Source organism: Lineus longissimus, chromosome 19, assembly GCF_910592395.1.
Source record: "Lineus longissimus chromosome 19, tnLinLong1.2, whole genome shotgun sequence".
NCBI classification, from domain to species: domain Eukaryota; kingdom Metazoa; phylum Nemertea; class Pilidiophora; order Heteronemertea; family Lineidae; genus Lineus; species Lineus longissimus.
The window spans coordinates 6,944,700-6,956,847 of record NC_088326.1 but is presented as its reverse complement, the minus strand read 5'-3'; the positions used below and the strand labels follow the sequence as shown (position 1 = coordinate 6,956,847).

At 41.7% G+C, this 12,148-nt stretch overlaps 1 protein-coding gene across 1 annotated transcript in view; it reads left to right on the top strand.

The window, feature by feature from the left end:
• LOC135503218 (uncharacterized) overlaps window positions 1-9,482 on the top strand; it is a 77,507-nt gene extending 68,025 nt beyond the window's left edge. The window contains exon 2 of the mRNA XM_064796680.1: window positions 8,817-9,482. Within this exon, the coding sequence (XP_064652750.1) occupies window positions 8,817-8,901 (85 nt within the window). The 3' untranslated portion in view covers window positions 8,902-9,482. The remainder of the gene's footprint in view (window positions 1-8,816) is intronic.
• Window positions 9,483-12,148: the final 2,666 nt, after the last annotated feature.

Genomic DNA, 12,148 nt, shown 5'->3' with positions numbered 1-12,148 from the left:
GGCCATTTTTGGGGAATCTGGAGTGCCCGATTTTTTTTGATGGATAGTTCAAAATGAAACTTGGCAGCTTTAAAGATACACACGAAAAAAATTAACCTGAACATTTCAGCAAAATGCATCCAGAAATAAGCAGTACAGTTTAATTTAATACCGGCCAAAGTTGACTGTCGACTGGTTGATTTGTATTTTGTACCTCAGGCCATACCTCAGGCCATGGAGGTAATATTAACAGTGCAGTGCCCTAGTAAGCGCGCAGCGCCTTTAGGTTTGGGGGAAACCCCCCAAACCCCCTGGTTGGGACCCTGCTATAGTTCCTTCCGCCAATTTTTTGTTTTGATAGACAGTTTTCTCCGTGTATCGCATTAGCAGTAACTCAACTCCATCATCATAATAGCTGGCAAAGAAATGGAAAATGTCCCCCCCCCCCCGTAAGGTGTCCAGACTATCGTAGTCTGGGACTCTGGCAGATTCTAATGTAAGTGCAAGCTCTATTGAACTCGCCCAACTGTCGACATGGAGAGCCCCCCCCCCCCCCCACCCCCGTCCTTCTGACATGTTTTAGCCAGTGCATTGGGGGGAAGGCCCCTCAAACCCCCTATTGGCCTCTCAATAAGTCCTTCCGAGCTGCTTACCCTGGGGCGCTCGAGTGGAACCCCCAAATCTTCATGATGGTGCAGTCCTTTGACACGTTTAACCCAGAGCGAGGAAGAGGTACATCCTTTGATGGTACCCTAACTGCAACCCTCAACCATCATTACCCTTCCTTTTCACTGGCATGATATTGGCAAGACTCCCAAGAGGTCGTACTGGTGGCTTCCTTGATACAATTGCTTGTGGTCGTACCTGGGCAACCAATTCAAGGGGTCAGGGATCTAGGGATCAGGTTTTTCCCCCACCAACATGTTGCCGAATGGTTAATGCATAAAAAATTGGTTGGAAAGGGTTTTTGCTGGCCAAGAGACTTGAAGACACTTGACTCTTGAGGAACACCAGACTGATGAACAAAGAACCTGAGGAACATAGAACCCTCTTCATACCTGGTACCTGGGAGCATAAAAAGCCTGCTAGCGAATATTGATTTATTCTTTAGAAAAAAACAGAAGATCTGCAAAACCAATGGTACCCCATAAAAACATACATTCCTCCTTGAAGTGTCTTCGGATCCCACCACGGCCCATGTGGAATTCGTTCAAAAGGTTTATTGAAATCTCAAAATAAATTTTTTTTTTCTCGAAACGCCTGCCCGTCTTTTGCTTCATTAATTCGGGATTATATCCATTTTAAGCATCTTTTGGATATTATTACTAAAGTTTCAAAAATCAAAACACATATGTCGGGGGGGGGGGGGGTATACCCCCAGAAATTGAAGTTTGATTAAAAAACAGTGAGAATAATCGTGTGGTTCTCTCTCGGAGCTCAGAATAGTCGAGTTGCTTCATTCGCGCGTTTATCTCTTCTGGCGGCCATTTTAAGTCAAATTTAAGCCATTTGAAACGAATCCATGGACTTGAGAAACATTGTTTACATTGGATGACTGTTCTGTTTCTTGCTCAGGCATAGATGCAACACGCACAACGGTCGACAGGTATAAGCCAGTTTATTAAAGTAACTAAGATATATATAGATACAGGTCACGTGATGATTAGTAAGCTATATAAGGTATATGGTTAGTATGGTTAGTATAACGAGTAATAGGTAATATATCATAACATCCCCCTTACGGAGATGAAGCAAAGCAACACAAAATAGTTAACTGCAAATCCAAGAGTCAATTAAACAAACATCAAAAACTCATATCGCACGAGACGCTAAATAAAGATTAATCCAAATAGTCTGCAAGTAAATCACCTTGTTATGTCTGAATGAACATAACTATGAACTGAACTAAGGTCACGCTAATAATAAAACATAAACATTTAAAAGTTATATAAGAACCACTTGCATTTTCCGAAACCTAAACACAAGAGATTAGAGGCTGGTCTGCTCTAATTAATCAGTCTATTCACATCTGTTGAGTTGAGTAACTTTAGTATAAGTTGAACTAATGACCATCCGGTGGTCTGACTAGACGACCTGACCTTGTTGTAACTAACTGCGGGGTGTCAGACGCAGTGTTTATGAGGAGTTCATTCTCACGAGATTCTAGTCTTTCATTAGAGATTGTTGCGTCAGAGTCTACATCTTCAATTTCCTGTTCCAGGTCATTTTCCTGGATACTGCCCCTGGGCACCTGGCGGAGGTGTCTACGGTTACGTCGCAAAGTGTTATTCCTTGTTCTGACCAGATATGATCTCGGATCAGATGTCTGCTTTTCCACAATTCCTGGGGATCCCTGTTTATCCGGAGAGGTTGTGATAACATTATCGCCGGGGTTTAGGGGTTTGAGTGCTCTAGACTTCCCATCAAAGAATGCCTTTGCCGTATCCCGTCGCGTTTGTATCTGCTGCTGAACTTTGACTGCATCCGCTGGTAGGAGTTGTGAAGTTGCCGTTGGCAACCTCGTGCGCAGGTTTCTACCCATAAGCAACTTGGCAGGCGATGCCATGTCTGCTTCACGTGGTGTACTCCTGTATGCTAAAAGTCCTAGATACGGGTCTTCTCCTGTTGAGAAGCTTCTCTTGAGAATTTTCTTGACGGTCTGTACAGCTTTTTCAACTAGTCCATTTGATTGTGGGAATCTTGGTGATGATGTCACCAGCTTAAATTCCCATGCTTTTGCGAAAGCTTGAAAGTTTCGGCTAACTAGATTAGAACCATTGTCTGTGAAGAATTCGTCAGGTATTCCATGGGGCGCAAATATAGATTTACAATGTTTGATTATGGTTTCATTTGTAGTGTCCTCAAGCAGTGCTATCTCGAAATAGCCTGAGTACGCATCAACTATCACTAAGTAGTCCTTCCCATAGACGGCCACACATAGATCACTAGATATGTTTTGCCACGGCCTTTGCGGTATGGGATGTGACATGAGCGGTTCCTTTTGCTGTTTATTGCAATGTTTCTGACATGTTGTGCATTTTGAGACCATTTCAGCGATTTGACTATTTAGTCCTGGCCAATATATGACCTCCCGCGCACGTCTTCGACACATTTCTATTCCTAGATGTCCCTCATGCACTTTTTGCAGCATGTCTTTGCGCATTGATGGCGGAATCACAATTTTGTGTCCTTTGAATATGTATCCTTCAGTAATGTATAGTTCATCGCGACAGTTCCAGTATGGTTTCACGACATCTGGAACTTCAGAACAATTTTCCGGCCAACCTGATTCTATAGTTTTATACAATGTCTGCAATTCAGAGTCAGTTTGTATTTCACGTTTTAGCTCATCAGCTTTTCCTGCGGTTATTGGTAAGCTAGACACTAGCGCATGAACTTGTAATTGGGCTTCCTGTGAGAGTTCATTATCACGATCTGAGTCCTCCAAGTATGCTCGACTTAACGCGTCAGCTACATACATTTCCTTACCAGGCACAAAACGCAAGTTGAAAGTGTACTTTTGCAACCTCAGTAGAAATCTCTGAATTCTGGGCGGTGCCTGCCCAAGTTGTTTCTTAAGAATTGACTCAAGTGGTTTGTGATCTGATTCGACGTCAAAATTCCGCGCATATAAGAATTGATGGAAACGCTCGCACCCAAACACAACTGCTAATGTTTCTTTTTCAATCTGGGCATAACGCTGTTCGGTTGGCGTTAATGCCCTTGACGCATAAGCTATCGGTACCCCATCTTGCAAAATGGCGCCACCTAGTCCTTTCTGAGATGCATCAACTGTCAATGTCACTGGTTTTGTTACATCATAGAATTTCAGCGTTGGTGCTGTTGTCAACATTGTTTTTAATTGCGCTACAGCATCGGACTGCTGTTTCAGCCAAGCCCACTCAGCATCTTCTGGAAGAAGCTGCCTGAGCGGTGACGTAATGTCTGACAAGTTCGGCAAATACTTTCCAAAGTATGTTACTAATCCTAGAAATCTGCGTAATGCGGCCTTGCAATCTGGTTGAGGCATATCCACGATTGCTTGTACTTTCTGCGGGTCCGGTTTGACCCCATCTGCGCTTAGTAATCCTCCTATGTAAACAACCTCTGAGAGTCCAACTCTGCATTTGCGTCTATTGAGCTTTAACCCCTTCTCCCGTAGGCGATCCAATACTTTCCTAAGTCGCTCGTCGTGTTCCTCTTTCGTGCGTCCCCAGACTAACAAATCGTCGATGTAGCTGATGACTCCCTCCAAATTTTCCAGAATTTGCGTCACTGCTTTATTAAACACTTCAGCACTCGAGGAGATTCCGAAAGGAAGACGGAGAAAGCGATATCTCCCAAAACATGTGTTGAATGTTGTGAGCATAGAACTTTCCGTATCCAACTTTTGTTGCCAGAATCCATTGGACGCGTCAAGAACAGTAAAGTACTTCGCCCCAGCGAGTTTAGTGTTAATTTCATCCAATGTGATCAATGGAAAATGCTCCCGTTTCACAGCAGTGTTTAAATCTTTCGGATCTAAACAAATACGTAGCGATTTATCTGATTTTTCAACTAATACAATTGAATTTACCCAATCAGTGGGCTCATCCACTTTTTTGAGCACATTCATACCAACCAATCGATCAAGTTGAGTTTTGAATCTATCCCGCATTGCCATGGGAAATTTCCTCGGCGCATGAATCACTGGTTTCACTGATGGATCAATTTCAATATGATGCTCTGGCACATCTAGACAACCAAGACCTTCGAATATATCCTTATATTCGTCGAGTATGCATTCACTATCGGACGTAGGCCTATTAAGCGCATCGATACGTTGAAGCAAATTCATCTTGACAGACGTGCGAAGCCCTAGGACCGGATCACTGCGTTTGTCCACTACCACGAAATCCTCGTAAAACGTGTTATCCTTGTATATGCATCGAATCCTGCAACTCCCTGCCACCGGTAGCTGTGTTCCGTCGTAAGTGGTTAACCGTATTTTCGTTTTTATGAGATCTCGTTTGTTACAGATCCGCTTGAATAGGTTATACGGCAGCACGTTGGCCTGTGCTCCCGTATCTATCTTCAAATTCACGAAAACCTGCCGCTGACCCATCTTCAGTTTCGTTAGCCATTGTTGATCAGACTCGTCTGTTCCCTTTAACTGATTGATGCTGCCAATGAACAAAGACTCGTACGTACCGTCATCGTCCTCCTCCTCTACGCTGTGGACTTGTTTATTGGTTGACCTGCAGCAGCGGATGAAGTGATTTAGCCTTTTGCAACCCTTGCATTGTTTGCCATAGGCAGGACATTGCCGTGGTTGATGAAAAGTCCCGCAATTCCCGCACTTGGGGCCGCTGCCTTTATACGTTGATTGGCTATGATAACCCGAGGCGGCTTTGTTGTATCCTTGTCGGATTACTGCATTTACTGTTTTGTCAGTCTGTTCATCACGCCGCTGCCCGTTAGACAGCGAACTCATCTGTTCCTTGGTTAACTCAGCTGCCCGGCATATATCTATCGCCTTGGTGAGGGTGAGTTCCTTCTCCCTAAGCAGACGTTCCCTCGTGCGATCCATTCGTATGCCAAATACAATGCGATCCTTTATTAAGGAGTCTCTTAGAGTGTCAAATTCACAGTCCTTGGCTTTTATTTTTATATCCGTGAGGAAACAGTCAAAGGACTCGCCTTCCTGCTGTATCCTTGAATTGAATCTATGGCGTTCAAATGTTACATTCTTCTGGGGCGTGCAATATTCCTCGAATTTTTGAATAAGCGGGGCGTATTCGACATCATCAGGTAATCCAAATGAATTGAAAACTTCCAGTCCTTCATCTCCGATTGAGTGGAGAAGAAGAGCGACCTTGATAGGTTCCTCCGTTATCCGTGATGCCGTTAGAAATATCGTAAATTTCTGCTTCCATCGCCTCCAATTCGCCGAAATATTCCCCGTTAGAGCAAGAGGTGCCGGCGGCTTGAGATTCGGACGTTCTGCCATGACTATTTGTGGGCCCGTGTTTTCCTCCTCTGTCTCGTCATCGGATGACATAGTCCATTAATACTGATAGTCCACCCTAAGAACGTTATGATCGTCGAAGAGTGACCACTTCTGTCACCATGTTCTGTTTCTTGCTCAGGCATAGATGCAACACGCACAACGGTCGACAAGTATAAGCCAGTTTATTAAAGTAACTAAGATATATATAGATACAGGTCACGTGATGATTAGTAAGCTATATAAGGTATATGGTTAGTATGGTTAGTATAACGAGTAATAGGTAATATATCATAACAATGACGTCGTATGCACGTTAACCATAGTAGCGCTTCGCAGAAAGGCCTTCGGCTTTTCTGCTGCGCGCTTATTATTAAGATAACTGCAGACCATGGAGGTATTATTAAGATACCTCCATGCTCAGGCATTCGTTTGAGAAGGGAGACACTTAGGCCTACATGTAAGGTTTTATGTTATCTTCTCATTATAAATACTGTTTTATATTTCAGGTTATCCCCTAACACAGCTTGCTGATGGACATCCAACCTGAGAGCAATGCTTTTGAAAATTAATGATTGATCAAGTACATTTGGTTGTAATCTTGCATCCGGATTTACTTAATGAATAAAGAGATACATCTAATAACTAAGATTTTATTATACGTTTATAATTATTTTATTTATAAGAACATCCCAATAGTATTTACATTTCCTTGATATATATGATTACACAATACAATGTTTATGATATTTACACTTACAGTCGCACAATATTGTCATGGAACTTAGTTTATTCACCAATTAATGATAATTGATAATTGGTAATTGGTAATTATATGTAAATTAGCGTTCTGTCATAGTGATCATTTCACCAAAAATTATCAATGAATATTAATCATGATAATTAGTAAGTGCTAAAATTGGCTTGTGTCAAGTCAAATATGAACATATCATCATCTCAGAAACCTAATTAGCAGTGGTAGGTAATTAATGCAGCCATGCCTTTGATAATGTGAACAGATCTCACTATGACACTTTGACCAATATTTTATACTGACCATCATCTCAGAAGCCGCTAAGGCGGCCATGCCTTTAATAATGTGAACAGATCTCACTATGACACTTTGACCAATATTTACTGACCATCATCTCAGAAGCCTAATTAGCAGTGGTAATTAATGCGGCCATGCCTTTGATAATGTGAACAGATCTCACTATGACACTTTTTGACCAATATGATATGACTTCATGACTTATGATATGATCTCACGTGAATACTTGACTTGCCAAACTCAGAAATGCAGCGCCACTCGCGGAAAAAGAAAGAACAACTCGACATTTTTTTCACCGGTTTTCGCTGCGCATGCGTACCAGCCATCCGGAAACTAATAATGGCGGCAATCTGAACTTGTTTTGTGTAAGTTTTTGAGAGTTCAAAAAGTTCTTTAAGGCTCATGATTTAAGATAATTTAGCAATCTGATAACTATTACGTGTTAAGAAACAGACGTACCACAGTTATAACCAGTTTACCTGTGTGAATTTGCTTTCACTGCGTGTAGAACAGTTGTTTTTCTCGTCCGTCGCCGCGAAAGATGACGGCTGGTACGCATGCGCAGCGAAAACCGGTGAAAAAAATGTCGAGTTGTTCTATCTTTGTCCGCGAGTGGCGCTGCATTTCTGAGTTTGGCAAGTCAAGTATTTTGCAAGTCCTGATTTGTCGACCGGGTGTCAAGAATCACTCGCCTTAATTTAGTTCAAAGATCGAAAATAATATCTGAACTTAGTTTCAAATAGCCTACGCAATTATCATTTCGGTGATATATAATGCATGCATGTAATAATTGATTAATCTGCCTAAAACGCGCAATTAAAACGGCGAAAGATCTTGATAAACACTCTGGTGGCGGTCGCACTAAATAACGACCGGTAGGGCCCGAAGTCTGGCGGAGAAAAATTAAAAAGGTAGCGCCCGGAGGTTAAAACGGGATTTTTATGCACTTTTAACTGTATATTTATGTTGTTTAGATGTATTTCTAACAGTTCTGTAACTTTGATGACCAAGCTTGCACCCAAAGTTGGTAAAATTGATGCTTGTTTATGGACTGCGCGAGCGACCGGAGAATTCGCCGTCGGCCATTTTGGCTACGGTCCCTGAGTTGTTGTGGTTAGCAATTTTGCAACAAATCTCGCCATTTACGTTTGTTTTCTCCCTGTATGGTCATTGGCCGTGAAAAAATTATTTTGAAAGTCACATTATGACATCGTAGTATGAATTCCACTGCAGTTTCGTTAGGCAGCAATGCTCATGTTTTTGGTTTGCAATCCTGTACTGCTGTACACTGCGCTGTGCATGGTTGTACTGTTGGCTGTAAAAAAAGACAAAAACGATAGCCTAAGAGGATAACTCAACAGGCCCTCATGATTCAATTGATGGACACCTTATTTGATAGTACCTCATCATTAAGTCCACTAGATCCTGTTCTGTCACATGTCGTAGACGATAGACAATTTTCAAAATGTAGTACACCACTCGCTCATCTTTAAGCCCAGCTCTTGGCTCACATCATGTGGGCACGGTTGGCTGTTGAGTGTTATGGTTCAGTCTGTGAGACTAATTTAAAGAGGTTACACTTTTATTTTGAATTGGAAAACAGCCCACAGGACTAACTTTTCACTGAGTAATAAGTGTGCCCTTCAAAGGTTAAGTCTCTTTCTGGATTTGCTTCCATTTCAGGATATCATCTGACCGATGCCTGGTCAAGCACAGACTGTATCCGGTGGTGTACATTTCCCCGTCTATGTCACCCTTTTTTATTCAGTCAGTGTTAATTTCTCTTCTCTTTTTTTACAGATTTACTGTTGTTGGTTATTGCAAGAGGAGTCGTTGGCACATTTCAAGTCCAGGAAAGCACTTGCTGTTCCCACATTCAGAGTAAGGTGTGCTTACTCATTTTACTGCTTTCCATTCCCGGAGAGCGTTATCAAATATCTGCCGCAAGGCAACAAATATCTGCCGCAAGGCGCTTCAAATATCTGCCGAAAGGCATCAAATATCTGTCACACCAATAAAGTTCATTTTGTTAACCAACTCTTTATCTTCTTTTCTTCACATACAAAAAAGACCGTCCCAAACATTTGGCTGCATCCACTTCATCAATGTCCAGACAACAGTCGGTTCATTTGACCATTGTAAAGCACCAGGCCCCACCTCACAAAATACACTGTAATAATTATGTACCTTGTGTCCATGTGCATGTTATTAGTTCCACCTACGCTGCATGAAGACAAGGACTCCACTCTTTGACGTCACCACACAACTCCTTGACGTCATCACACACCCCACTACTGCAACGGCAACAGAAATGACTTTACGTCATATAGCAGGGTGACGTCAACTCAGTACTTCAGCATGCACTGATATAGCAAGAAGGTCTTCGCACCAGCACTTCTGCGTGCTAGACGTTATAGCTTCACGTTGCCTCATAATAACGGTACCGACACACACTTGGCCCTTGCCTTCACCTGGCCATTTCAGCTGAGCGCCAGGCCCTTGGGCCTCTTGTTATATTGACAGGCACAGACTCCCAATCTCTAATTACACATGGCACAGTTGACTTGCTAAATCTTGCAGATGATCTAGGGGGAAGTACATAGTCTCGCTGGGTCCTTAAACGGCCAGGAGGCGCCCGATTACGATAAATGTCAAAGATTTCATAGACATAACATGGTACCAAATTGTGTTGTACCTCATACATAAGCACCAATCTTTTTTCCCTACGCCGAGCAGAAAGTGTCATCCAATCCAAACATTTTAAAACCTTTTGGGTGTTAGTCCCATGAATACAACCACTGACTATAATGGCACCCCTATAATGGATTTTATCTAATTGAGAAAGTAATCCCTGATTGGTAAAGTCAAATATAATAGATCCATATTCAAGATGAGGTAATATAAATGATAGATACATGCGTTCAAGATGCCTTGATTGAACCGTAAACTTCAAAGCATTCGGTGGATTTAACATGTTGTTACATTTCACTACAATATTGTTGATATGCATGCTAAAAGTCAAACACTCATCAAGTGGAACACCAAGGTGCTTATGGAATGCGCCCCTGGGAATAACTTCCATACCCAAAGACAGAGGTGGATGGTTATTGATAGTTTTACGAGGAGAGTGAAATATGACCTCTTTGCTTTTTGACGCTTTAAAATCAAGTTTCCACACATCCGACCAAACTGACAAATTGTGAAGGTCATTTTGAATAAGAGTATGTCAATGGAATTCGGCAAGGCCGGGAAAAATAAAGAACTGTCATCAGCATAAAGATACAAGATACAATTTTTATCAACATCACTTAGATCATTAATATACAATAAGAAGAGGAGCGGGCCAAGTATAGAACCCTGTGGAACACCACTATTTATATAACCTGTCGGGCTCAGATCCGAAGAAGAACTTTCGATCTTTACCTTAACCTTGCGGTTTGAAAGATACGACCTGAGCAGTTCAAGAAGTTTTCCCCTTATACCATAGGCATTAAGCTTTTGAAGGAGAAGAAAATGCGGAACAGCATCAAAGGCCCCCGCAATATCAAGAAAAACCCCTCTAGTTTCCATACCATTTTCAGAATTTGAAAGAATCATATTTACAATACTTAGAAGCTGCTTATCAGTACTATGACCAGGAAGAAAGCCAGATTGAATAAAAGCTCATTGAGCTGCAAATGATCATACATAGATGAGTACACAACCTTTTCAAACAACTTAGACATGGAGTTTAGCAGGGTAACAGGACGGTAATTAGAAGGACATGACTTACTCCCTTTATTCTTATAGATCGGCACTATGATGCCTAATTTCCAACAATCAGGAAAACTGCCATGCTGTAGGAGGACATTAAATAACTCAGACAGTGGTTTTGCAAGAGAAGAAGCTACAAGTTTGAGCATTTTATTTGTTACACCATCGACGCCGCCTTGTTTTGAGACGTCCAAGTCCAATAGAAGTTTTCTGACCTCGAGTTCAGTGGTCCTCAGGTCACTAATTGATGCCATTGTCCTTGCAGGGAAAACTGGGGACAAGACCTCATTGTGGTCATGATGAAATTTGACCATAAACTGTTCCAAGAATAGCTGGCACTTTTCCTGCTGGGAAACATACATATTATCATTGTGAACAATACATGGGATACCAGAGGCAAACTTTTTACCGAGCAGTTGCTTAATAATATGCCAATAGTTTTTGCTGCTGGACGAACTGGTATCAAGAGACTTACATACATTTTCATGAAATGTCTTCTTAGCTGAAGTAACTAGGTCAGACACACACTTGGCACAATCTTTGTATCGAGCAAAATTGCCAATACTATTGTTCCTTACAAGTTTCCTATACATTTTGTCCCGTTTATTTACAGCTTTCTTAATCCTACTGGAGAACCACGGCATGTCCTTAGCTCTGATAACTTTGTCATGATGCGGTATCTGCTCATTGAATATACTGGATAACGCCTCAACAAAAGAGGAAGTGATGTCATTTACATCGTTGCCAATAAACACTCTTTCCCAATCATTGTCAGCGACAGCAGCATTTAGGGCATGGCGATTTAGCGGATCCTGCGGATTCTGCGGAACCTGCGGAATCTGGGCGGAATCAGCATAAAAACAGCTCGAGAATATCGATATTATGATAAATTATCCTTATAATAAATATTTGTAATATTCCATAACTGTTAAATTGTCTAAACCGCTAAGATTATCAAGCATTTCGGAAAAACCCCAACATGCACGAAAAAAATGTCTGCATTCTATTATCGGAGGATTTCCACATTGGTCTCGTTAGGGAGTTTTTCCCAAATGTACGCGATGATGACGTGCCCCATTAACAGGACGTAACATCTATTTTAAAATGCGTTTCCAAAGTGAATGCACGAGGACAACCCATTTGTGTCGTATATCACTGGAAACGCCCGATTCCCCTGATTCTGCAGGATGTTAAATCGGGCATTTTATTTCTTTAAATAAATCATAAGCGTCACATTTGCTCCTACTTTGTTCACCATCCCAAATGGCAATATTCATATTGCCAATTGGGCCGGACAATCACGAAAACCCCCAAATATTATACATTTCTTCCTGAATAATTCTAACAGTGACCATTCTCCCATGAAAGACAGTTGCTTA